General features: G+C 50.0%; 3 protein-coding genes across 5 annotated transcripts in view; 1 reads left to right on the top strand and 2 right to left on the bottom strand.

Moving 5' to 3' along the window:
* Positions 1-9,721, bottom strand: part of LOC144949052 (blastula protease 10-like) — a 25,080-nt gene extending 15,359 nt beyond the window's left edge. The window contains exon 1 of one of the 2 annotated variants that reach the window (XM_078878857.1): positions 9,604-9,721. In XM_078878857.1, the coding sequence (XP_078734983.1) occupies positions 9,604-9,606 (3 nt within the window). In that variant the 5' untranslated portion in view covers positions 9,607-9,721. Of the gene's footprint in view, positions 1-903; positions 1,770-9,603 lie in introns of those variants that run through there. The other variant, XM_078878856.1, reaches the window with a different exon arrangement.
* Positions 8,607-19,551, bottom strand: DNAJC17 (DnaJ heat shock protein family (Hsp40) member C17). The gene is made up of 11 exons (XM_078878858.1): positions 19,426-19,551; positions 18,662-18,731; positions 17,365-17,423; positions 16,620-16,707; positions 15,603-15,679; positions 14,867-14,963; positions 13,359-13,399; positions 12,161-12,238; positions 11,124-11,204; positions 10,162-10,290; positions 8,607-9,723 (listed from the first exon to the last, which is right to left on the bottom strand). The coding sequence occupies exons 1-11, from the start codon at positions 19,507-19,509 to the stop codon at positions 9,610-9,612; spliced, it is 918 nt and encodes a 305-aa protein (XP_078734984.1). The 5' UTR covers positions 19,510-19,551; the 3' UTR covers positions 8,607-9,609.
* On the top strand, positions 19,503-27,609 carry LOC144949054 (acylphosphatase-1-like). 2 transcript variants are annotated; one of them, XM_078878859.1, is made up of 4 exons: positions 19,503-19,610; positions 21,027-21,206; positions 24,095-24,204; positions 24,847-27,609. In XM_078878859.1, the coding sequence occupies exons 1-4, from the start codon at positions 19,503-19,505 to the stop codon at positions 24,959-24,961; spliced, it is 513 nt and encodes a 170-aa protein (XP_078734985.1). In that variant the 3' UTR covers positions 24,962-27,609. The 2 variants fall into 2 exon arrangements, with proteins under 2 accessions (XP_078734985.1, XP_078734986.1); XM_078878860.1 differs by lacking the exon at positions 19,503-19,610 and adding an exon at positions 23,226-23,242 and having other exon boundaries at positions 20,727-21,206.

The raw sequence follows: 27,609 nt of genomic DNA, 5'->3' as shown, positions 1-27,609 counted from the left end.
GTATGACCATCGTGGCCACCAGCACAGCAACCAATCATCATCGCAGTCACCGTCATCAACTACTACCAACACAAATCATCATTATCATGATCACGATCATCAAATATGCCAAATTCATAATCTACCAGCAAATTAATCAATTGGGATTAAACACATCATCGCATTAATCGCCCCCCCGACTGGCAGACTAATGTCCAATAGCAGGCCAGGCGCTGGAAGTCATTATACCGCACAGGGCAGCTGCCACTGGGGGTGGCTTTTCACGTGCGTAGGTATGTGAGATGGAGAGCGACCTGGGACGCCTCAGCTTCAAGGAGGATGGCTCTATCAAAAACAAATCATCACCATCACTCACCACCACCTATAGCACCACCAACCATCATCATCATCACTACCACCACGAACCATCACCAACATCATCATCATCACTACCACCACGAACCATCACCAACATCAACATCATCATCATTCTTAATTTTTGGAGCTTTCGTGACTGCAGGAATTATTCTTTGGTTCTTTCGGTTAAGTCACGTCTAAAGATAAAATAATAAATTAAAATAATAGCGACGTTTCGATTGCAACACAAGCAATCATCATCAGGCATAAGAGAAATAGCAACACAAATCTAACTAGAAAACTATAGACAGACATACAAGCAGACATACATTACAAGGACACACAGAGAGAGGACACACATACCACCACGAACCATCACCAACATCAACATCATCATCACTATCACCGTCATCAACCATCATCAACATCATCATCCCTACCACCACTAACCATCACCATCATCATCACTACCACCACTAAGATCACCAACGTCACAATCACTACCACCACTAACCATCACCAACATCATCATCATCTTAATCACTACCATCACCAACATCATCTCACCATCTTGACCACTCCTTTCCTCTCCACGGCAGGGCCGGCCTTCACTTCGCCGCGCGGCGCAAGCGGACTCGCGCGACACCTCCAGCAGAGGGAGGCTCCCAGTGCCACAAGGATGACGATGCTGACGCTCGACCGGGCCATGTCTTCGTTCCAGGTTACCTTACAGGAGGCTCTCTGCATGCGACGCTTGGGTACGTGTGGGGTGGGGGGGCTACCTTTATAGCCCCCCACCTAGGAGGCGTCACCGGTGACTTTTGAGAAAGACGGGCGCGGCGTTTGCGTGCCAGGCTCGGAGGAGACGGCGAGAATATTTACATCACAAACTTGGCCACTCGGAGCCACTAATCCCCTGCTTGAGCCACGGTTGCGCAAATGTCACGGAGTCGTGGTGGTGGTGGTGAGACACGGGGCAAGCGCTCGGGCGGGCGGTAGGGAGTGGGCGCAGAGTGTTTGTATGGAGCGGTTTTTTCGCGCACTGCTCTACGAAGCCAGTGACCCGAATTCGACCTAAAGGGCAACACCGGTGAGCAATGATCTGATCCTTTACGAGTGTCGACTCAGCCTCACATTAGTACCTTGAGCGATGTGTTAGACATCACCACCAGGGAGACAAAGGTGGCCAGGCGAGGTTCTAGCCACCCAGCTATCTCTTCGTGTGCCCTGCCGGCCTTCATAGGTGCGAGAATCGCTAATAGCACTTGCCCCAAAAACATATCAAGGCTATACGGGGGATCTTTGTTAAGGGTATTGGCAGTGTCCTCCGCACTAGGCACCTGGCACCATTCCCCAGGCAATCTGACACCTCGCTACCCCCGCTGCTGTTGAGATTAAATGATTATTCAAATTTGCATCTCATCTTTCCTCAAATAAATGCCTCTCACAAAGCCTAGAATTCGAATTAATCGCACCACACTATGCTATTAATCTAACCAGGAAATCGTACAGCATTTACTCTGAACTCGAACAAGAGGGCATCGCACCAACTCGTTTAGGAGAGCAGCCTCTGGAAATTTGACATCGCAAATGTTAACTACCTCACCTGGAACCAAGGTCGTGGGTTCGATCCTGACCCTGACGCCTGCTGCTGTATATTTGGAGTTTGCGTGTCTCTCTTCCCATGGTCGCGTGGATTTTTCTCCAGGTCCTCCAGTTTTTCCCTCCACATTTAGAATTGACGTCACGCGTTTCAAGTATTTGTCTGCTGCTATTAATTTCCACGCGATAAGCCACTACTTTGAGCTATCATTTGTGATAGTCAGGTCACTTCTGAAAAGAGTCATGCAGCTCAGTGGGCATTACCTGGTCAAATAAAATAAAACATTTATTTTGTACTTCTGAGACGTCTTGAATTGCCCCTCGCCCACAACTAAGTGCTGGTTGTCACCTACCCACACGCTCTGCCATAGATGTGTTCATTTACGCGCTATAAAGGGCAATTAACCAAAACGTCACGTAAAAAAAAATATATAGTGTTAATTGTGCTTGTGCACCTCTGCCAACGCAGCAGCATCATCAATAGATGATTTGTTTAATTAGAGGTGTTTATAGCTTGGCAGTCAGACTTATGTTATAACTTCTCACAGCCAAAATATTCCCAACTGCATTACATTGAATGTGATGATGGGGTTGTTTTCATCCAGTCACTGGCGACCACGCTGAAGACCATCAACAATCCATAAGAGATTTTTTGGGTTAGATCGCTTAAATATGCGTCGTTAAAACCCGCCACCACCTCTATTATGGATATTGGTCGTGAAAGCCTACGTGTTATAGTTTCAGTCTCATTTATTAGACATAATCCTGTGAGCCATGCGGTTTTTGACTCGGGTGCAACCGCAACAAACAAAAACATGAACAAGAAACATCTTAAAGTGACTACGCGCAACAGAAAAAACAGAAAAGTTTTCCAGAAAAAGCACCGCATTTCAACGCCGTGTGCAAAAATCCCAGTAGGATGCAAGTCAAACAATAACAACTTAGATTAAAGTTACCAGGCTAACTCTGTACTACAACAAACAAACATGGCTAAACCAAAACGTTTTAAAATCACCAAAATAAAGTTATAAAAACAATGTAACAGTGATCATAGGAACTGTGATTCAAATTTAACGACCAAACTTCGCAGCCATAGCTGGAACGATAATTTGATTTCAGGCCATTCTGAATAGCAGTTGCAGCTAGGGGTGTACAACTCCTTTAGAGCAGTTTTCAGTGAAGATCTCAGGTAGTGATCCAAGTTGCAGTTTATTGGCAATAGCATTCCAGACCCTGGAGGCATCAATAGCAAAGGCCCTTCCTCCAGTGTTTGTTCGGCAATAGGGAATGTGAAGCTGGTAAATAAGCGAAGACCTTAGGTCAAATTTGTTCTTCGAAACAGTGAGGAGATCCAGCAGGTAGTATGCAGATTTTTTTGTAAGTACATCGTGAATACATAAGATCTGGTGCACAAGCCGTCGAACATTAAGAGAAGTTAAGTTTGACCCAATGTAGAGATCGCTGTGGTGGGTCCTATATGGGCAGTTCAATGCAAATCTTAAGGCCGAGTGATACATTTAGTCAAGCTTCTTCACGATAGAACTGGGGCCCGATTTATATACGATGTCACAGTAATCTAGTAGAGGCAGTACGATAGCTTTAATACATTCCAAGCGGAACATAGGGGGGAAGCAGTGCTTGTGGATACAGAAAACCAATTTTTTATTTTGTCTTTTTACCAATATAATCAATGTGATCTTGAAAATTCAGTTTTGAATCAAAGATGTCCCCAAGATACTTATAGATCTTGACTTGCTCTATTTGATGAATATTTAAGGAATATAATTGGGGAAAAATAACTTCCTGCTTTAGTCCTGGTGAGAAGCATAGCACCCACTAGAACTTGAGATTCGGGGTTAAATCGCGGGAGGCTGAATCCCGAACTCAAACGCAGGGTCTTCAACACTGCCGGCTCGGACTCTCGACACGGTGTTCCTTTCACAGATAGCCCACGAATCGTTTGCACTAAACTCACTCTGGGGTGAATAATGAACGGTGCTTAAATAAAAACACAATGTTGATTTATGTAGCGCCTAAACTATCAGATGTCAAGATTCTTTACAATTCAGTGGGACATGCACATCACAGGGAAAAGGAGACAATTTTTTTAAAATTTATGTTAAATGAGACACGATCATCGGCAAAGAGGAGGGTGGACTGGCGGGAAAAAAGGGGGGCATCCAGACATTCAAGAGCAGCAGAGGAAAAGGAGGAACCTCCCAGGCTGATTGAAGCTTGGCTCGGAGCCTCCCGGCTGCATTCATTCTTTTGCACCACTTTTAATTTCCTGAGGTGTAAAGTAAAACAAAATACAATGGGACTCCTTGCCAAGTATGCGCCTCGGGTTGTGTAAAGAATAAACGGCACCTCGAAACTCCTCACTCACCCTGCGTCTCGCTCTCTCGAGCATGATGCTCTTGTCAAGATGTGAGCGAGTGTGTGTGTGCGCGTGTGTGCACTGTAATTGTGTAATTGTATACCAGTGTTTGTGTGTAATTGCATACTTGTGTGTAATTGCATACTTGTGTAAGACTTATTGTGTTCCCGTATGTTATTGTATACGTGTGTGTACATTGTTTATCTGTGTATGTCTGTGTATCTGTTTGCGTGTGCTATTGTAGGGAGAAGTGGCGCAGTGGTTAGCGCACTGCACTTCGAAACCCAGCGGCCCGAGTTCGATTCCCACTCTCATCCAAAATCGGTGACGAATATCTGAACCGATACTGGGCCTCCACTGGGTAGACTCAACGTTAAAATGACTACCTGCAGGTGCCCGAGTAGAAACATCAGCTTGGGGGAGACAAAGGCCTTGACAGTAGCTCCGCTAACAGCACTTGCCCCAACAGTCTATTAAAGGCTACACTTTGGGTATGTTTTGTTCCACATTCATTCGAATCAAAACAATCCATGTGGTTAGCTAAACTATTCTGGTCATACAAACACAGCATGAAAACCAAAATGCACATGAGCAACCAAGTGCTTGGATGATGTTGCCTCGAAGCTATTAAAACGACACCACCCATAGGTAAAACATGTGCTTATCGGAGTATCTCGTAAATACGACACGCGCACATTCACGGTCTGTAGTTTCACCGGAGTTTTAAGTTACCCGCGTCTCCGACTACGGACCACGTCACCCCACAATGCGCAAGATCTCGGCTGACCTCTGAAGCTACGCAGGGGTTGAGCCTGGAGATAGGTGCTCGAGGATGGGCGACGACCACCACCAACCACCACCACACGCACGGCAGGTTGCCTATCAAAGGGCTGCTGCGTGGCTTTGCTGCATACGCAGGCAGCAGAGCGAGTGAAGTACAAACTGTTATATTGTGCTGTGCTGCCACATCGACGCTCCCCAGGGCTTCAATTCACACTGACCAATGCGATAAGGTATGGTCAAGCTACATGCCGGTCCACCACTCCGTGGCGTTCGGGGAGCGGGGAGGGGGAGGGTGGACCTTATCCAGCAGTAGATTGACAAAAGAGCTGTACATGTACCGCCAATTAGCATGCTTGGCTGCGTACGGTGCGAAAGAAGTTCGACATACATGCAGCGTGTGTGCGACACTCACGGAGTGCCTGTGAATAGAACTTGATTTGAAGCTTTCGTGACTGCAGGAATCCAGACTCTTTGGTTCTTTCGGTAAAGTCACGTGGGTAATAAAATAGATCACGACGTTTCGATCGCCACACAAGCAACCTTCTTCAGGTGGGAGAAACAGGCTTAAGGTTTTTTTTTAACATTGTTCTTATAGTATTTACATTGTTTTATGGTTATTTTTAACTTGGCCTTAGGATTTTTCTTTACAATGTTCTAATGGGTTTTTGACATTATTCTTATGGGTTTTTTAAACATTGTTCTTATGAATTCATTTAACATTGTTATGGGTTTATTCAACATTGTTCTAATGGGTTTTTTAAACATCGTTCTTATGGGTTTCTTTAACATTGTTATGGGGTTATTCAACATTGTTCTTATGGGTTTTTTACATTATGGGGTTATTTTACACTGTTCTTATGTTTTTTTTTACATTATGGGGTTATTTTACATTGCTCTTATGGGGTTATTTTACATTGTTATCAAGGTTTTTTTTGCTGTGGGAGGGAACTGGGAGATCTCAGAGGAAAAACACCCATGGCAGAACAGGGGAGAACATACAAACTCAACACAGAGAGGAGCCCGAGCCCTGGAATCGAACCCATGTGCTTCTTACTGCGAGGCGCGAGCATTGCCACTGCGCCGGCACCCAGAATAATGACTGCGTTATCGTAAAATCTGAGACATGTCCCGTGCGTGCATGAGTAACGATGCAGTTAATCTGTTTGTGATTGCGCACGTGTCGTGTGCATGTGCAAGTGAATCAACACGTCAATTATGGCGTTATTCTGCGTGTTAGGCTGTGTGTATACATAAACAAATTCGGGAGCGGTGGCGCAGTGCTTAGCGCACCGCGCTACGAGCTCGACGACCTGAGGTCAATTCCCGCAGCCACGGCCAGAAACAGTGGCGAACATCTGAACCGGCCCTGGTCCTGCCCCAGGTTGACCTGGGTATGGTGTGTAAACATGTAAACTGGAGGGGTGACAAAAGGTGGCTGGGCGTAGTGCGAGCGACACCACCAGCAGCAGCCCACTTTCTTGACAGGTGCTGCTCGCGAACAACACTTGCCCCATTAGTCTGTATGGCTACACAGAGGGTGACCGTGGCGGGCTTTGTCTCTGTGTGTGTCTGTGTCAGTCTCTCGAAAGGAATTCCACTCCACCTGAAGAGGGTTTACTCACTGTAAAGGTCGCGGATTGACAAATGTGTGTGACTTTAAAATGAAGCCAACCCAGCGGGCGCGATCTCCAGATCTACCAATCCTTCCTGCATGTGCGCACGTCCTCTGCCGCGACTGATAAAATGGGTTCAATTCAAATTAAATAAATAAGCCGTCATTACTTATATATAACCCTCCGTTAATTCACGAGAAGGTTCAGAAAGTCACAAGGCTCCTTCTCAAGACGATGCTTCACCACCTTTTTGCCGGATTTCGTTTTGGCATTGGCCCGGAGAAAACCCACAGACGCGCGCATGGGGAGTGCACCGGGTATGACGAACCCACCGTCGCGGTACTGCCATCCGGCGACGTAGGTTCAACCGGAACGCGTGTGCAGGATGAAGGCGGGCTCTCGGGACGGACGACCAAGGGGGAAGGCCTCAAGTCAGATGTTGGTGACGATGGGGCCGTGAGAGTGGCCCTCTGAAGGGCATTTCAACTGTGTCACAAGGGGAAGACCTGAAGCCAGATGGCGGTGAGGCTCTGTTCACAAAAATATACAATGCATTAACATTAAGACAATCGTGGAGCGTCGTCAATATGTAAAGTTAGCACGTATATATAGGCCTTCTTCCCATAGATAAACATGTGTCTCTCCACATCCAAGGCAGCTCACACATGTTTGAGGATCGCACAAATGCTGTGAAATTCCCTTCCCATTGGCATCGAGGTGCAATGCCCTGGCTTTCCAGGAAACGGTACAGGAAACGTGGACTAATCTCCATCTGTCCCTTCTGTTGCATGGGATATTGTTGCCCCTTGCACACGTGGGGTTTTTTTCCAGGTGTTCCGGTGTTACTCATTAATTGGCCAATAACAGCTTAAATATAGAGGATGCCAGAGCTTGGGGGAGTGGGGGATTTGGCACCTGGCCGCTGCCATTCCCACTTGTCTGTGGCTTCTCATCGCGCCTCTCGAGTCATTCTCGTCCAGAGCGAGCGAACAACCGCGCAGTGCGTTACGAAGGTGAAGTTAATAATATTCTTAAGACCCATCAACTTGCTACACGAGAAAACCAGGCTTCGTCACAGGCAGCCGAAACCCAGATTCAAGCCCAGGTTGTCAGCGGTGCACGCAGGGGGTCACAGATCCTTCGTCACAGCTCGGCTCTGGCATGGTCCAGCTTGGGTTTGAGCCGCTCAGTTGCTTCCAAAGACGCACAAGTGAGCAGCTCAGCTGTGGCTTGGCTCAAGATGACCTCATGGAAATCCTGAGCATGGCCAGGGCCAGCAGTGTGCATACAGGCCTCAACCTGTCCCAACTCTCGAGTCAACCGGACAGAAATGGTAACAATGATGCAATTCGTAACGTGCAAAATAATTCCCAGATGCGAGCGACCGTAACTCCCGAGTGTCACTCAAAAGCCGGGGCGAAGGAGGTGAGGGGGGGGGCCTGTAAGTGTCTCTTAAAAGTCGGTGCAGAGGGAATCCTGCTGCTGTGAAGGTGCAGCGGGATGGTGGCCGCCACGCGTCCCAGAGGGGGCTGTCACAGAAAGAGGACACCCGGCAGTGTCGGCACTGGTCCTTGCTGACGAGAGGAGGTTGTCGTGAGTCGTGCTGTCGTGGCGAGTTCTACCGTGAGTTGTCGTGCAGGGTGACGGGAGCCAAGAGAGATACGGGGGCTACCACTGGAGAATCGATGCCCAGCAGTGACGACGTTGGTCTTTGGTGTAGAGAGGAGGCGCTGCTGACTATTCTACTGTTTGACGGCGTAAAATAAAACAAACCCCAACGTTGGTGTTGCCACACAAAAGAAAATACTATTTTAGTTACGCAATCCTTCCGGGCCAGTGCTTGCCAGCAGCACTGTTACCCAAACCCCATCAAGACACGGGATCGTACGACGCTGCTGCTGCTGTTGAAGTTTATTGTGAATTGTCAGGGCAGAGATGAACAAAAATGGTTCGCTCAGTCTATTAATTAAAAAATAAACGTTAAAAAACATTCTTGCAATGTTGTTTTGAGTGTAAAAATGCACACACACCCCAACACACATGCGTAGCTGTGCGCAAAACACACACACACACGTGTATACACACACCCAACACATGTATGCCCATGCACACAACAAATATTCTCAGCATGACCTTGTTGGGGCAGGTTCTGTTAGCGAGCACCTATTAAGGCCTGCGGGGCACTGGTAGGAGTGGTGTAGTCAGACCTAGCCACCTTCATCTCCCGGTGCTGATGTTTACAGACCACACGGTGTACTCACTTGAGGCTAAGTAAACCTAGGGCAGGTTCAGATAATTGCCACTCATGTTCGCTGTGGCCGGAAAATGAACTCGAGTAACAAAGGTGGCACAGTTGCGCTGACCACTATACGACCCCCTCCCCATATACACACACAAAAACCTTATATAAACACACACACACTACACAGATGCCAACACAAAACACGCACAGATTCGCTCCATTATCCTCACATTTACACTAACTCATTGACACACACACACCCTCGCGCACAGATTCACTCCATCATTCTCACGCATGCACACACACACACACAATGATCCCCCCCCCCCGTAGCCTTTTTCCAGACTGTTGGGGAAGTGCTGTTAGCGAGCACCTATCAAGGCCAGCACGGCACACTAGGGGGTGGGTGGCCAACATCGCACCCGGCCGCCTCTGTCTCCCAGTGGTGATGTTTACACACCACACCAGCTACTCATTTGAGGCCGAGCCGATCTAGGGGAGGCAACGGACCGGTTCAGATAATCGCCACTGTTGGTGGCCGTGAGCGGAAATCGAACTCGGGTCGCTGGATTCGAAGAGCAGTGCGCTAACCGCTAGACTACCGCTCACCACATACACACGCACACACACTCCTCTTAACACACTCGCACCATTGCTCAGAGCTCCCCCGCCTCCTCCTCTTCGCGACGGATCTCGTCTATGAGTCGCTGTCGCTCCGCCGCCTGACGCATCCTCATCATCACCACCGACTCAAAGTCTCGCTCCACGGGCTGCCGGAGACAAGGGGGACAAAGGGACACAGGTACACACACACATGGAGACATGGGGGCGCGGGGTCAAACTCGCAGTGTGTAATCCCAATTGAGTAATTTGCAGTAAAAATGTTCAGCATGAGGTTGTTTTTTGCCGATACCAGTTTCATTGTTTTTTTGTTACGGGAGCAAACCGGAGAAACCCGGGAGGAAACTAATGCAGAAAAGCGAGAGAGAGAGAAAACACACAAACTTCACTCGCTCACATTTTGCAAAACAGGCGGAACAACATACAAGTTTCACACTGAAAGGCGCCCGAACCGGGGATCGAACCCAGTCGCCATCTTGCCGTGAGTCACAAGCGGTGACCACTGCGTCAACCACCCTGCCGCCAACGAAACCCGGCTGGGCAGCGTGAATAACGGAAGCAGTAAGAAGGGCAGCAGCACAGCTCACCGGGGCGGTGCTACTGGTGGGGCCGCAGGGAGGGCGGGAGGAGCTGGAGAAGCCAGGAGGACGGCCCTCCAGCCACGACACCGAGATGGGGTTCTGTGCAAGGCCCAGCTCGTTCCGTGCCGCCAAATCCTAGCGGGACGACGAAGGTGACGGGCACGGCGGTGTCACGGCGCGACGAGCCTCCCCCGCCACTGTGCGACGGCACCGCGGCGAGTTCAATGCGGCTACAGCGCGACCACAGAGCAGCTAACTGACAGAGTTACTCCGTACAGCATGGACATATGGCATATCACTCATGGAGAGGTACTCTATACAACATGGACATATGGCATATAACCTATGGAGAGGTACTCTATACAACATGGACATATGGCATATAACCTATGGAGAGGTACTCTATACAACATGGACATATGGCATATAACCTATGGAGAGTTACTCTATACAGCATGGACACATAGGAGATAACTCATGCAGAGAGTTACTCAATACAGCATGGACACACAGTGGCTATCTCCCTGTCGCACTCAACACAGCACGACCACATAGCGTGTACATGTACAGCCCTTAGTTAGTCCACTGCTGGATGAGGGCTTCCCCACACCGTGTGCGTCGTCGGGGTTATTTCACCATACTTCACCACTCTGGTCAGGGAGCGTTGATGAAGGTGGACAGCCGAGACACGAAAGTATTGAAGTACGGAGCAACTATGGCTATCGCCTCTGCTGCCCACCACATAGCCGTACAGCAGCAATCCGGGCAGTATCCAGGCTCAACCCTTGCTTAGCTTCCGAGATCTGACGATATTGGCGTGTGATTCGGCCACAGGCGACCACGTGGCAGCCATCTCGAAACAGAACAATCTCACGGCGCGTTGCAAGTAACAGCACTGCGGCGCGGCATTTCGCTCGGCACAGCACCGCACAGGGTAACACAGCGTGCCACAGCAGACAGCATCTCACCGCGCTCTTGGGTGAAGCAAACTCGACGATTGCCGATCCTTTCTTCTTGGCGGAGATGAGAAGGTTCATAACCTCACCGTACTGCGCGCCAATCACGAGCATCATCGTCAGTATCGTCATCGTCTTCATAATAATAATCATCTTCACCATCCTCATCAACAGAAAAATTATCACCATCATTATAAATAGCGTCAGCACTGTTATGAGACGCCCTGAAAAATAATTGAGCGCGTTTGGTATGAGCGCCATTCTTATAGCGCAAGGCGATCATCACGGAGAGACGCCGTGTGTCACAGGCCGCGGTCTGCTGTAGTTTTGTAGCTGGGAGTGATGTTGCTGCTGTGTGGAATCCCAACCGAGTTTATTTGCAGGTAACTTGCCGAATTTGCCAAAATTGAACCATTATGCCGGCACACAGCGGCCGACTACTTTCGAAAGACATCACGGGGATCTTTAATGTCGACTGTGAAGCAGGTGGCGCTTATCTCACGGTCAGTAAATCCGCAGTATTAACCAGGGGGGCCTGCCGGACCACATCTACGAACATCTGCAAAAAGCGGCGAAGGCGCCATCGCTGGCCCGTTTCACCACCCGCTGCACGACATGGGTCACACGTAGATAATTAAGGTGCCGCGGTGGCTAGGAGATGTTAACCGCTTCGCCTGGTATACAGGAGGTCGTGGGTTCGATCCCGACCGACACCTGCTGTATATTTGGAGTTTGCGTGTCTATCTCCATGGTCGCATTAATTTTTCCCTGGGTCCTCCGGTTTTTCCAATCCACATTTAGTATCAACATGAGTCTAGATTATTTTGGCTGCTATAAATCACGACGTGATAAGCCATTTCGTTCAGCTATCATTTGGGATGGCCAGGTCGCTTCTTAAAAAGAGCTATACAGCTCGATGGGCCTTACCTAGCAAAATAAAAAACAGTTTAGTTTTATAGTTTAATTGATCTCCACGACTTCACATTCGACACCCTCCCCCCAGCTGCCTGGCAGTGCGTTGCATCATGAGTGGTCCAGCCACCACCCACCTTCTGAAAGATGACCATCAGCTGTTGCTCCGAGTATCCGCCGTTCGATTCGTCGTCCTTCTTGCTCTTCCATTTCACCTGGAAGGCAGCAGCAGCACAAGCGACAGCATACACAGTTTATTTTCTTGTGTCGGTGTCGTTAAGAGTTTCATCATTGTGAGAGGACAGTGGGAGAGGGGGGTGGAGGCATGGGGACGGTGGTGGGAGGCACCACCAGGGTGGTGAGGAGGAGGGGTGAGGATGTGGTGAGCGGTGGCGAGGGAGTGAGGGGAGCAGAGATTCTGGTTTTACCCGGGTTCAGGTGTCAAGAATCCAGATTACACATTCAGTTTTGAAAAGGCAGCGACATCCTTGTGCCTACTACCACTCACTATAACTCGTAAATAATGTATTACATTTGGTATTCGCGCAATCATTATTAGAGTGCCAGGCGATCGCCACGAAGCAAGACGCTATGTTTCATAGTCGCAGTCTGCAATAGGTTCACAGTCGGGACCAACGTTGCTCTGTGGAAACCAAATTGAGTCATCTACAGGTAACTTTTCAAATCCGGCAAATTTGGGCCATTACGCCAGCACACGATGGCCGACTATAGAAACTAAACTAATTTTTTCTTTTTTGTATTTTACCAGGTAAGGCCCACTGAGCTATACATCTCCTTTTCAGAAGCGCCTTGGCCACAAGTGATATTTCAATGAATCGGCTAATCACGTGGAAATGTATATAACAGCAAAATATTCTCAATGCATGTTTCATAATGTAGAGGGGAAAAAAAACTGGAAGACCCGGACAAAAATCCACGCAACCACGGCGAGAACATGCAATAGAGGGGAAAAAAAACTGGAAGACCCGGACAAAAATCCACGCAACCACGGCGAGAACATGCAAACTCCAAATAAACAGGCGTCAGTGTCGGGATTGAACCCATGACCTCCTGAATACCAGGCGAGGTAGTTAACATCTCGCCACCCTGGCGCCTGAAGAGCTAGGGAGTGGAGGTGTAGTAAATAGCGCACTACTGCGTTACAAATCCGATGATCTGCATTTGGTTCCTGGTCACGGTTAACATCAGCGGTGGGCGATATCAGAAACTGGTCCTGGGTCTCCCGTAGGTCAACTCAGGCTTAAATGAGTACCAAAAAATTGCCATCAGATTACACGTTTGCGTGCCTGACATAAAATTAAGCGTGAAACTGACCTTCAGCTTGGGTGTAACTTGATGTGTGGATGTGGAGAAGCCTGTAAAGAATACAAGTGATGACAACACATTGGTGAGGCACAAAGCACAAACGGCACACAGAATGGTGCGAAGTCGATTGTAGGAACTGGCAAACAAGCAGCGCACGTGAAGATGGTCGATACGAATAGACAAAGATTCCCCAAACAGCTTATAACAGACTGTTGGGGCAAGTGCTGTTAGCGAGCACCCGTTAAGACCAACACGACGTACAAGGGGCGGTGTGGTTAGCACCCCCAAGCAGCCGCCTTTGTCTACCCAGTGTTGATGTTTTACACACTGCACCAGGTACTCATGTAAGGCTGAGGTGACCTACACACAAAGATCCCCCGTATAACCTTAACAGACTGTTGGGGCAAGTGCTGTTAGCAAGCACCTATGCAGGCCAGAACGGTACACGAAGGGGTGGGTGGCCGGCACCACGCCCGACCGCCTTTGTCTCCCTAGTGTTGATGTTTAGACACCACACTAGGTACTCATTTGAGGCTGAGTCGACCTAGGGGAGGCCCACGACCGGTTCAAATAATCGTCACTGATGTTGGCCGTAAGCGTGAATAAAACTTGAGTCGCCAGGTTATAGAACAACGCGCTAACCACTACACTCCCACTCCCCACGACCTACACACATATACACACGCGCATACAAAGACACGTGGTCTAACCAGAAGGCCGTTAGCGCTCCGATTGGCACGGTTGACTACGTACGGCGCGAAAGAAGTTACACATACATACATTAGTTCAGTGGTTAGGCTTGGCAGTCTGTGCCAGGTGTGGCAGTGTGGTTGGCGTTTGAGCCAGGGCTAGTGTGGGTTGTACCATGCGACCTTTTTTGCCAGTATCAAAGTATGAAAAATAAGAATAGGTTCCACCAAAGCTGGCAATAAAACAGGTGTTAAGATGTTCAAACACCAAACAGAAACCTTTTGTCAGGAATCGAGTCTGCATTAACCACACGTACTTATGGTGAAAATGCAGCAAACATGCTCTGATAATTGTCTTTGAAACTGATTGGGCTACACCAGAGGCAGCCTTCTTTGTGGCCTAGTCTCAACAGTTTCAGACCAGAGAACGTCAAAAGGCAAACAGGACAAAGACAATGCACTTATCAGAGTATTTACGGCTCAAGTTGAGCAGCTATTTCAACGACAAGGCATAAATATTATCAGAGCATGTTTGTTTGCATGTTCACAACAAGTACGCGTGGTTAATGCGGACTAGATTCCTTGGTGTTTAAACATCTTTACACCTTCTAGATTTGAAGCTTTCGTGACTGCAAGGATTCATACTCTGTGGTTTTTTCGGTAAAGTCACGTAGGTAAAACAATCAACAAAAACATGTACGTGACGTTATCGAAAAAACCAAAGAGTATCTTTACACCTCCTGTTTAATTGCCAGAAAGGGTCAAATCCGTTCTTATTTTTCAGTGTGGGTTGTGTTTGTGAGTGACCAGGCTCAGGGATCGGTTTACCGTGCCCGCTCTGCTCCTTCTGTCGCCGAATTTGCTCTCGAATCAGCTTCTGCTCCTCCTCCAGTTGGCGCGATCCCTCCTCTCTCAGTCGCTCGATCTGCAAGTGATGGCATCAATTCGAGAAGTTTATTAAGTTGCTGCTTTTGCATAAACCGTACATATATATTGTAAGACTTTTCACTCAACTTGAATCCATGTCAAGAGACAAACTGTCCATTCGGAACTCTCACGCAGTAGTGCAACCCTTCATGTTTGAGAATAGCCCACGGAAGCAGATTTCACAGAGCTACTTCTGAATAGGTCAAGTTTGGGATTGTGACACCGGGATTTTGAGTAACACTGGGATTATAACACTGGGATTGTGAGTGACACGGGGATTGTAAATGTCGTGGGGATTGTAAGTCGCACTGGGATTGTGAGTGACACTGGGATGGTGTCATTGGGATTGTGAGTGACACTGGGATGATGTCATTGGGATTGTGAGTGACACTGGAATTGAGTGACACTGGGATGGTTTTACTGGGATTGTGAGTGTTACTGGGATTGAGTGACACTGAGATTGTGACACTGGGATGATGTCACTGGGATTGTGACTGTCACTGGGATTGAGTGACACTGGGATGATGTCACTGGGATGATGTCACTGGGATTGCGAGTGACACTGGGTGGTGTCATTGGCACTTTGAGTGACACTGGGATTGCCACACTGATATTGCGAGTAACTCGGTGACCGCACCTCTTCCTGAAGCCGCTTCGCTGCCGCTTCCTGCTCCTCTCGGCTGCTCCACGCGTTGCTCTCTTTCGATTCCAGGTCTGAAAGACAAACGCCGGGGTTTGTCTCACCTCATCAATTTCCCGCTGCCAGTCACACTTATGTATGAATGCTGAACTTCTTTCACACCGTACGTAGCCAACCGTGCTAATCGGAGGTGCAAAAATATATCCGCACCCCAGCACTTAGACAATGACATTTGGATAGTTGGTTGGCATTTTTTTTTTATTGCAATTCTGGTTGTTCATGCCATGTTATCACGAGAAGAATACATTTACATTCAGCACCTCTCGCAACAAGCAAAGCGTCACTTCGAGTCTGAAAAATGTCTCGTGCCGGTCGTGTTATCCGACCATGTTTCACCACACTGATCCGTACGGGTTGGTGAAGCCAGGGCGCATAGACTTTGTCGCATAGAAGTACAGAACAAGAATGGATTTTCGTTCCACTGACCATAACGTAGGGCGCAGCCCCGCGTTTACGGCAGTCACCCGTCCAAGTTCTATCCAAACTCATCCCTGCTTGGCATCCGAAAACATGACGGGATCGGGATATAATTCAGGAAAAAGACGACATATTTGGGCGTCAGAGTGGTGGAGTAGTAACGCTTGTGCCTCACAGCAAGAAAGGCCTGGATTCGATTCCTGCTTCGGGCACTTTTCTAAGTGGAGATTCTATGTCTCCCCCAGTTCTGCATGCGTTTCTTCCGGGTTCTCCAGTTTATTCCCATGGCAAAATAAAAAAAAATCCATTCATTGTCGACGCCTCTTTATCTAGGAAACTACCTGCAAATTACTCAGTTGGGATTATGCGTAACAATGTCACCCCCCCAGTGAGAGTTTCCTAGATAAAGAGGCATCGTAATAATAATGCTGATATTGCACGTGACGGATGTCGCTGGAGTGATGTTCATTAATCGGCAAGGCGGCTGCGAGAGTGGCTTTAAGTAAAGTAAAATGTGACTAATATGATAACACTTACCCAGTTTCACCTTCTTTCGTTTTTCATCGAGATTCTTGGTCCTTTCAGCTGCGAGACGTTTTGCCCTTTGCACTTTATCATAGGCTGCCTGCAAATTCGTGCACAGGCCCATCACAGACACAAACACACACATGACACACGACACACGCATCACCCTTGCTCACTCAACACAGTACATGTACGTTCAATACACAACACTGGGAGTATTAACACGTGCCTTACACACACACACACACGTCAATGTATACACAACGGATACTCAATGACACCAACACACAACTGATGGTCGACACAAACAAAAGCACACATACCCATGCAAACAGAACAAATAATCAATGCAAACACAACACATATGTCAATGAACACACAACAAATGATTAACACACTCAACACATTAGCAATGAAAACACAGCTCACAACCTATGAGCAATTCTGATACAACACACGTCTGTACGCACACAACACTTAACCAAACGGCACAACAAAGACACACGTCTACGCTCGCCTAACAGACAACACAAACACACCACGCACAAAACGCAATAGATTTACCAATGCAGACACAACAAAGACAAAGATCCCCCGTGCAGCCTTAATAGACTGTTGAGGCAAGTGCTGTTAACGAGCACCTATGAAGGCCGGCACGGCACATGAGGGGGTGGGTGGCCAGCACCACGCCCGGCCGACTTTCACAGCACACACTAAAGAGTCCACTATCGTCCGCCCCGTTCCCTTTGCTCCTCACCCTGGCTGCAGCGTCCGTCAGCACTTCGAGGGCCCGGGACAGCTCGTGAAACAGCTCCACTGTGGGTACAGCAACACAGGGCACACACCGTCATCACACCCCCTAGGCACATCAACAACTCATCTATTTGCAATCGATTCCCAAGCTCACGATACGAGCATGCAGGGCTCCACTTTCTCAACGAATATATCGCGGGTCGCTGGTAGGTCACTGCAGTCATAGCCACAGTCCATAGCGAGAAAGGGGTGGTATACTGGATGTGGTGTGCCGGGGTGCGGATGTATTTTCCAGGTCGCTGACCGAGACAGACCCGGCGGATTATTAATACCTGCATACGGAAGAATCGGTTAAAATAAGTGTGATTTCAATGAATGTCATGGTATAAGCCAAGTCAAGATTGAAAGTAATTTACGGAGGTCGACAAAACCCGGCAAACTAGCGGGGAAAATGTTGAAACATTACAGAAGAGACGATGAAGACGAGGCAGGGAAAACATCGAGTCGCCCTCCGGATCGCGACAATACAGCAAACCATGGGGTAGGTGAATCATTTCAGGGTAGAAATTGAGGGTAGGACACTTGACAGAGGAGGGTATGCCCCCTGATGGAGGAGCGTAGGCCCCCTGATGGAGGAGGGTAGGCCCCCTGATGGAGGAGCGTAGGCCCCCCAATGGATGGTAGACCCCTTTAAGGAGGATAGGCCCCCTGATGGAGGGTAGGCCTCCTGATGGAGGAGGCATAACCGCCTCCATCAGGGGGCCTACCCTCCCCCTGATGGAGGAGGATATGCCCCCTGATGGAGGCGGGTAGGCCCCCTGATGGAGGAGGGTAGGGCCCCCTGATGGAGGAGGGTAGGCCCCCTGATGGAGGAGGCCTAACCGTCTCCATCAGGGTGCCTCCTGATGGCGGCGGTTAGGCCTCCTGATGGAGGAGCGTAGGCCCCCTGATGGAGGAGGGTAGGCCCCCCGATGGAGGCGGTTAGGCCTTCTGATGGAGGAGGGTAGGCTCCCTGATGGAGGGTAGGCCTCCTGATGGAGGAGGGTAGGCCCCCTGATGGAGGCGGGTAGGCCCGTTTATGGAGGAGAGTAGGCCCCCTGATGGAGGAGGCCTAACCGCCTCCATCAGGAGGCCTACCCTCCCCCTGATGGAGGATATGCCCCCTGATGGAGGAGGGTAGGACCCCTGATGGAGGAGGGTAGGCCCCCTGATGGAGGATAAGCCCCTTGATGGAGGAGGCCTAACCGCCTCCATCAGGAGGCCTACCCTCCCCCTGATGGAGGAGGGTTGTCACTCCTTACCAGCACTGGGGTTGTCTGGGTTTTTGTCCGGGTGACACTCAAGTGCCTTTCTCCTGTACGCCTTCTTGATCTGGGAGGCACAGACACGCACGCACACGGCTCGTGCTTACACGGACAGAAATGTCTGCGTGGAGCTTTCTCCGCCGTCCTATATATGCTGTCCAAATAGAGGCGTCGATAAGAGGTCGGGATTATGAGTTTGGGGGTTTAGGGTTGGGGGGGTTGGCCTAAGGGGTTATTGTCATGGTTCAGAGTTAAGGGTTGGAGTTTAGAGGTTATGGTTAGAGGTTAGCGTTTATGGAATATGGTTTATGGGTTGGCTTAGGATGTAGGGGTTACGGTTATAACTTAGGGTTAGGGATTATGATTTAAGTTTAGGGGTTATGGTTTAGGATGAATATAATTAGGGGTTATGATTTAGGATGAATATAATTAGGGGTTACGATTATACTTTAGGGTTAATAATTATGGTTTAAGCGTTTGGGTTTCGGGGTTATGCTTACAGTTTAGGGCTATGGGCTGGGTTTAGGGGTTATGGTTTAGGATTAAGAGTGAGGGGATAATGTTCTAGTTTGGTTATTAGTACATAATACCGCTTTGCCACGAATCTGCGTTGGCAGCAGTCTGGGACGTTTCACGCGAACCTCCGATCAGCACTCTCGGCTACGTACGGCGCGAAAGAAGTTCAACATACAAATATTAAAGGGGGGATGGGCGATATCGCTTTAGAACCCTCCCCCACCACACAAGACAAAAATACGTACCTCCTTAGGAGACGCGTTCTCCTTGATACCCAACAGGCCGTACAGATCCATCTGCAAGACATCTTTGCAGTCTTTGGATGCCATGTGGCTGCCAAACCCGGCGCCGGGTCAAGCTTCTTCCTGACGCAGCAGCGGCGGTCCCGACAGCGACCTACCACCTCGTGCCCTCCCGACACCATCCACAAGTAACACCCCAAGTCACAGTGTCTGCCGTCCGCACACAGGCGGGCACCACCACCACGACCCACAGGCCCCACGAACCACGTCCTCCACCACCCCACCCCGGCGCGACACGAGTCCAGCCCCTGGCCTGGCACCACTTCCCAAGCAGAGCCACGTCCCTTGCTCCGCTGACCGCCCCAGACAAAGGAGCCGCGGCCACAGCAGCAGCAGCCCTGCCGCCGACTGCCCACTCCGCCCTCGCCGTGCAGTCAAAGAGCGGCCTGGCAGCGTCTCCACGCTAACAGCGCCCGTGTCTCGCTCTCGCTTCCACGCTCTCGTCTCCACCACCACCCCCTGGCCCCGTTCCTCTCTCCCCCTTCCTCTCCCGGCCTTGGCGAAGCGGCGCCGTCTCTCGCAGCCCCGGGCGGCGGAGTTCAAAGGCGGAGCGCGGGGCGCCGACAAAGGCCTCGGCCCGGGCGTGCGGCTACGCGCGGCCATCTTAGTACAGGACGGGCGGGGGAGTCGGCCACGCGCGGCCATCTTAGTACAGGGAGGGCGGGGGGGGGGGCACGCGCGGCCATCTTAGTACAGGGCGGCCCTCAGCAACACCACAAACCGAGCGCCTTTGGGAAGTTGAACAAATTTAAATTTATTTAGTGATTTTGGTGCAAACGCGACAAATAATAAAAACGAAATGCAACGGGTTCGTCAAAAATCGCTGTTGCCTTAAAAGTAACATTATATAATCGGTCATATTACAAATAAGTGTTTTTTTTTACGTAAAAAATATTTTTTACGTATTATGAAGGAGTATTGCATATTGTACATGTTTTATTTTAAAGGCGGTGTCTTTAAAAAAAAACAATACTCGAGTCTGCAGAAAGGACATTCCACTCACAACGCCGGCGCCTTCCCTACCCAAGATGGCCGCAGCCGCCGCTGCGCCGAACGAAATTTGTCATTAATTCTAGATTTGAAGCTTTCGTGACTGCAAGGATTCAAACTCTTTGGTTCGTTCGGTAAAGTCACGTAGGGAAAAAAATTATAATAAAATTACTTATTTTCATTTATTATTATTTTATTATATTTTTTTTAACCTACGTGACTTTACCGAAAGAACCTAAGAGTATGAAAATTGTCATGGCGGGGGGGGGGTTCTTGATCACTATGGCGATGATGGTGGCGGTGGTTGTGATGGTGATGGGAGGAGGAGCAGGAATTGTCGCCTCTTGGTTGATCCCTGACCCCGGAATATAAAACAACAACAAACTACTGCTACTGCTGCAGTTGTCGCTGTTGCCCCGGGTTGCGGCGTTTGTGCCACTTTGAATGGCGCGGGGATTGCAGCGCCTGGTCAGCTTAATGGGTTTCATCGCTTAAATTGATTATCTGGACTCGGTCACAACCCCACACTTTCGTGCTGCCCTCTGCTGTATCAGTCCCATTACAGCCCTCATCCCACTGCTGCCCTCATCCCACTGCTGCCCTCATCCCAGCGCTACCCTCGATTCAGCGCTGCCCTCACCGGGAGTAAGAAGAAGAAGAAGAGGCAGGTGCCATGGCGGCGCACGCGGCCCCACTGGCGTCGATGGACTTCGAGGTGTTCGGCAAGGTGCAAGGTGGGGTGGGGGGGGGGACGTCGCTCCGGGTGTCTGGGACTTGCCGGGGAGTTGCGGAGCTGCGGGGTGGCTCAGAGGGGTTGAGGCTGGGCTCGACTCCGGGCCTCAGCCGCCCACGATTGGGCCTCTCCACTCTGGCGAGGCGATGGACTGAGCGGTGCACGGCGGTCAATTACAGATCCGGCGTCACGGGGGAGCTGCAACTTCACCTCGTGCGGATGAAGGGGCAATTGCAGGGGGGGGTGGGGAATTGCAGTGGGGGGCAATTGCAGGGCGGGGGGGGAATTGCAGTGGGGGGCAATTGCAGGGGGGGGGCGGGGGGGGGGAATTGCAGTGGGGGGCAATTGCAGGGGGGGCGGGGGGGGAATTGCAGTGGGGGGCAATTGCAGGGGGGGGGGGGGGGCGCTTCAGAATTAGTTCTGTGATGCCAACTTCCAGAGGTTACATGTCTTGTTCTTTTATTCGTATGGCCATTGTTGATGTAGAACAACGACACATTTACGTTGAGGTGGTTGATGAGCCAGATACTTTGCGGTGCTTGCGTCGCGGGTGTGTTGCTGTGAAAACGTCTCTTCTGTATTTGTGATTCGGGGCACTGAGTCGTTTTTTTAATTTAATGTCCAGAGCTCTGGATGGAAATTTGTCGCATGAAATGCCGATAGCGGAACGTCTATATAATTTGGATTCGGAAGAAAAAAAGACGATGAAAAATAAAACTAGGGTTTACCCTTTCCTGCAATAAAACATGAGGTGGTAAGATGTTCAAACACCAAATAGATACATTTTGCAAAGCATCAAAGCCTGCATTAACCTCACATACTAGTGGCAATACATGTGTAGCGCCATTGACAGGCTGTATGAAGGAACTTGCCTGTAGTAGCGTACACGTGTCAGCAGGGGGTGGTATGCAGGCCAAGTGGGATGGACAGGGCCTTTGGACCACTCGCATTCCCAGACCCAAAGAGTGGGATTGGGGGATATTCCAGGGCCCCCTAGAACGTTCCAGAAGGGAGGCGTGGCTAGGGGCGGAGAGACCCTGGAGTGGGTATAAAATCCGGACCCTTGAACGGGTTCGGCAGTCATCGTTAAGCCGAAGACTTGAAGAGCCAGCTTAGAATAGCACCCTGGAACCCCCCAGGACCCGCCGTCCTTCTAAGGGCCGAGACTGAGTGGGCCAGTGGTTGGACCCTGGGAACATTCGGAGGCCCAACGTCCTTCTAAGGGCCGACACTGAGTGGGCCAGTGGCCGGGACCCAAGGACCTTGGCTGGGTCAGGTCAGATAGCCTCCCCTAGACCCCCCTAGACGGAGGGCTGAGATAGAGAGTGGTTGCAGTAATAGAGGTCACGATAGCCGGAGGCTGTACCTCCCCAGGTATCGGGTGGAAGGGGCCGTTACCCCTTTTGTATTAGGGACCCTGTGTTAAATAAACGTGTTGCCTCTGAAGAACCGTCTCTTCTCGTCTTGGACCCACGACACATGCAAACAAATATGCTCTTAATAATGCATGCATCGTCTATCTCCCCGTGGTCACGTGGATTTGTCTCCGAGACGTCCGGTTTTTCCCTCCACATTTCGAATCGACGTGTGTTTAGAGCATTTGGCTGCTATACATTTCCACGTGATAAGCCGCTTTGTTGAGCTGTCATTTGTGGCCAGGTCGCTTCTGAAGAAGAACTACGTAGCTCAGTGGAACTTACCTATCGTTAGTTAATAGTTCAAAGGTATCCGAGACGAGCATTGCAGTGATACCCAGAGGGTGGTAACAAGGAGAAAGTCTAAAGTCGGATGGCATTTGTGACAAGACTGCTATAGCGGCCTTTGGAGTATGGCTGTTAACTTCACAAAGGCTGTGGAATCTGTCGGAAGGAAGCAAGCGGTGGCAGGGTGTGGTGGCATTATTGGCAATGGCCTCTTTCATTTGGCCGAGCTACTAAAACCAGTTTTGTTTGAGCAGTGTAAACCCAACCCTGTACTAACTGACTCTGACCCATGCCTCCTCTGCTGCTTTGTTTTGCAGGTGTCTTTTTTAGAAAGGTAAGCAATTTTCACGTCACTCACTCTTTGCATTTAGCCCCCTTGGTTTATTTTAATCCGTAAGATCTATTCAAGCAATTATACATTTGCTGCCTGTTTGAACTTCTACGTTGAATGACACATGCCTCTGAGGCAAAGGGTTGGTGGAACACAGATTTGTGAAATGCCCAAACCCAGTAGAGTCTGAGGTGGCCAACGAGATGGCAGTACTGTAAGTGGGTGATTGATCCCATCTGTGCAGACCTTTGAATGTACGTTGTGGGGTTTTGTCCGGGTACTCAAGTTTCTTCCCGTCTGTCAAACACTGCTCTAAAAGGCCAGAAGTTAGAGTGCTGTCTGCAAGTGCTGCCTGGCACAAACGCAAGGCACTCGACAGAAAGGAGGGTAGGACCCCTGAAGGAGGAGGTTAGGGTCTCCGATGTCCTTATACCCCCACCATGTCATGTCCCTGTTTCCCTATGCCCCCCCCCCCCCCATGTTCCTCTTGTCCCCATGTCTCTGTGTTCTCATGTCCCTGTGTCTCCATGTCTCTGTGTTCTCATGTCCCTGTGTCCCCATGTCCCCCTGTGTCCCCATGTCCCCCCGTGTCCTCACATCCGTGTCCCCATGTCCCTACATCCCCCCGTGTCTTCATGTCTCTGTTTCCCCATGTCCCCCCGTGTCTTCATGTCTCTGTGTTCCCATGTCGCCCTGTCCTCACGTCCCTGTTTCCCCATGTCCCCCCGTGTCCTCACATCCCTGTGTTCCCATGTCCTCATACCTCTGTGTCCACATCCCCATGTCCTCATGTCCCCATATCCTTCTGTCCCTGCCGTACCCCACCCCCCCCCCCCCCGTGTGCCCGTGGAGCAGCACACGCGGCAGGAGGCGATGCGGCTCGGCCTGGTGGGCTGGGTGCGCAACACTGAGCGGCACACGGTGGAGGGGCGTGCGCAGGGCCCGCCAGACCGCACAGAGCAGCTGTAGGTGGCTGCCCTACTCCCACAGCAGCAGCAGTAACAGCACAAGTATCAGCAGGAAAAATCCCACCGTGTATCGCTGGTAGCGAATTCCTGTAATCCAACACCGTGGAGGTGTGGGTTGATGGATCACACACACTCATTCGTGAAACTCTCAAAATCCGCTGAGCTGCAAGGTCGCCCTCTCCTGGCTTGCCAGGGTATGATGGCAGTACAGCAAGTAGGACCAGCGTTGGGTCAATGTCGGTCCAACGGTTCCAACCGCATTCCAACGTTGGTCCGACAATGCCCTGCATTCCCACCCAACTTCACCAACCCGCACTTGACCGGCGTGGTGAAGTATGGTCAAATATCCCTCGTTTGCCGTACGGCGTTAGGGGGGGGGGGCCCTCATTGTCCAGCAGTGGATTGACAAAACAGACCATACAAGTTTGCGTGTCCTAACATGCGACGTTGCACAACATTCGAAGACCGCGACAAAGTTATGCGTATACTCATTGGTTCTTTTGGTAAAGTCACGTATGTAGAAATAAAATAAAAATAACATTCAAATAGATCACGACGTTTCGAACGCAACACAAGCGTGGGGAGAGTTGCACCGTGAACCCCCGTCTCTTGCGATGACCTCTGCTTGTCTGCCCGCAGGAAGGTGTGGCTGAGCACAAAGGGCAGCCCCAAAAGCCGCATCACCCGTGCCGAATTCTCGTCGGAGCGAACCGTGGAGAAGGCAGAGTACAGCGACTTCCGCGTCGTCAAATAGACGCTGCGAGGGGCCGGATCTCCACTCCCCTCTCTACCCACAGGGTCTTTATAACCCTGGCTAACAGCATGCATCGTTTTGTCATTGCGACTTAATCAGGTTAGGGACTGCGGTGCCGGCTTTAGCCCTAACCCAGCCAACGTGAGGCTAAACCAGGTTAGGGCAGTGGTTCGAGCCTGGTCATTAACTCAACCCCTAACTCAGCCCAACGTGAGGCTAAACCAGGTGAACGCTGTGGGTTCAGCTGTAGCCCAGATATCAAACCTCAACCCAGCCCAGTATGCAGTTAAACTGGGTGAGGGTTGTGGTTCTTAGCCAGGCCTGACGAGAGGTGGAGAAAGGGGTTACCGGGGTATCGGGGGTACTGGGGGCCCTCCCCAGGACAAGATTGTTTAATTTATTTGTATTTACATGATGTGGGCCCCTAGCAAAGGTGATGTACTGGGGCCCCTGGTTCTGGCTCTGACTCTTTCACTCTAAGCCTAGCCCAGCCCAACAAGGAAGCAAAAAGACGAAGGTTAAGGCTGTGGATCTATCCATGACCATGACTCTAACCCGCACACAGTCAAATAGCAAGGCTAAATCTCAATTAGGTTAGGGCTATGGTTTTAGCTCTGGCCATGCCCCTTAAGCCTCGCCCCAAGTAAGGCTAAACCACACAGTTACTGGCTCCTGAATTAATATCTATACCTAGACATCATGCATCTTCTTCCTCACGATAACTTGTACAATTTTATAACCACACTCAGCCCTGACCGCTAGTTGTACAATTAATGCTTGGACGCGCCTGGTTTGTTTTAACAAAAAAAGGTGACAGAAAGGCAGACGTACCATACACACCGGGATTGTACAATGTTTTCAGCATGCGTTTTGTTTAGCAGCAGCAGCAGCAGCAAAGTCGTGCATAGCTGTCGGCTTAAAATACGTTTATGTTCATTTGCTGTGGGCTGGGTCTCCCAAGGTTTGGGCAACCCTTTTACTCAAGGTGGCCAGTATTCGCTGGTGTAAGTCTGTAATAGCAACGCAACTCTTAGCTTCACTCAACGTGGCCAGTATTCGCTGGTGTAAGTCCATCAATCATTTCCTGTCATCAATTTCGCTTTCACCGAATTCACGCATCACAGATGTTCCCATTGCTTCCTCTCCTCTATTTCATTCGCCTCATCTCGCCCATTACATTCACACGCTGTACCGCTGTTAATTCTTTGTAAAGCGCCTTGGTTAAGGCGCTGTATACATTCCGTTAAGATACGATAGCAACACGACTTTTAGCTACAGTTCGGTTCGTATTTGATCATCGTTACGAGAGTTGTGATCTCTACTATCCCGATAACGCATAAATGGGAATGAATGCGCACAGCTATAAAAGCAAACAGGCTCAGACTTTCCTTCAGCTGGTAAAGCTAATTGAGCTTAACAGCTGTTAAGGACGACCACAACCCAACGGTTTCGGTTATGGCGACAGTTACAGGAAATTGCACTTGCATAGTTAAATATAGAGACAGAGTTACATGGAGAGCCATAGTTACGTAGAGATCCAGAGATCCACAGAGCTACATAGAGATCCACAGAGTTACATAGAGAGCCATATAACTACATAGAGAGCCATGGAGCTGCATGGAGAGCCATAGAGTAACACAGATTCAGTGACACAGAGATTCATAGAGTTACAAAGACACTCGTAGAGTTACACACAGACTTATTTTAGCTGGTAAGGCCCATGGAGCTCAATAGTTGTGTTACAAAGGCGACCACAGGCCAAGGCCATCTTTGTTAGTGAGCAAAGACAACTTTAAAATGTGCCCCGAGTGTGCGTGGCCTGACTTTATTTATTATTTATTCATTCCCTCTCGGTGGCTCTTAACAATTTTGCTTTCAATGCCTCGTCATATATTCCCAGGGCCATTGTCTCCAACGCAAGAAATGGTGCGCTGCTAAAAAAAAAACCACCGTGAACTCCGGCTAGTGGGCGGCCTAGCCACTCGGCCTGCGTCCTCGTTCCGTAGCGGCCGGCCCAGCTGGGCCCGGAGGAAGAGCAATCGGCTCGCGAGCGAAAGGGCGATCCCAAGGGGGATCGGCAACCAACAATAACGAGAAGCAGACATTTTCTTTTTTTGGTTCGGATTCGGTAGAGAGCTCGATATTTCAAGAGCCGCAATGCACGTGAACACACGGGGCACATGCGCTACGTCACGAGGGAGCCCCGTAAGAGAGCCGCAGGTTGCAGACCCCCTGAGCTACAGTCGCTCGCAATCGAAACGTCGCAAATTCTTCCCCCAATGGTTATCGACTCGGCCCATCATCCCGTTCCGGGGACGTCCCATAAAGCGAGTACCCCGATTCCGCTGGAGATTAACACATCCAGCGTCGCCGGGTGTTGACGGCGCGGCTCTGTTCTCGCGCGAGAGCCACCCCCCCCCCCAGTGGCAGCTGCCCCTGTGCGGCACGAGGTGACTCGCTCACTAGCCTGCGACTTGGCAGGAGTCTGCCAATCGGGGAGGGGGGGGGGGCGATTGTTTTCCGTTCCGTGTTGTGTGATCCCGTTTGAGTTATATTGATAATGCCGTCATGTTGGCTCGGGACCCCTATTTCTCCAGATGCCCCTCCCCCCTCATCCCTGTTGTCAACAATTAAAAACTTTGCCCAGG

The sequence above is a fragment of the Lampetra fluviatilis genome, chromosome 52 (assembly GCF_964198595.1).
Source record: "Lampetra fluviatilis chromosome 52, kcLamFluv1.1, whole genome shotgun sequence".
Taxonomy (NCBI): domain Eukaryota; kingdom Metazoa; phylum Chordata; class Hyperoartia; order Petromyzontiformes; family Petromyzontidae; genus Lampetra; species Lampetra fluviatilis.
Note: the sequence above shows the minus strand (reverse complement) of the source record. Positions and strands in the feature narration are given on the sequence as shown.

Excerpts from the sequence above, each read along its gene's own strand:
- DNAJC17 (XM_078878858.1), bottom strand. The coding sequence starts at position 19,509 with ATGGCATCCAAAGACTGCAAAGATGTCTTGCAGATGGATCTGTACGGC. Across the intron at positions 13,400-14,866 it reads GAAGGAGCAGAGCGGGCACG|GCTTCTCCACATCCACACAT; the intron begins GTAAACCGATCC and ends TATTCTTTACAG. Across the intron at positions 12,239-13,358 it reads AAGTTACACCCAAGCTGAAG|GTGAAATGGAAGAGCAAGAA; the intron begins GTCAGTTTCACG and ends GCTGCCTTCCAG.
- LOC144949054 (XM_078878859.1), top strand. The coding sequence starts at position 19,503 with ATGCCATGTGGCTGCCAAACCCGGCGCCGGGTCAAGCTTCTTCCTGAC. Across the intron at positions 19,611-21,026 it reads CCTCCCGACACCATCCACAA|TCCCATTACAGCCCTCATCC; the intron begins GTAACACCCCAA and ends CTGCTGTATCAG. Across the intron at positions 24,205-24,846 it reads CCAGACCGCACAGAGCAGCT|GAAGGTGTGGCTGAGCACAA; the intron begins GTAGGTGGCTGC and ends GTCTGCCCGCAG.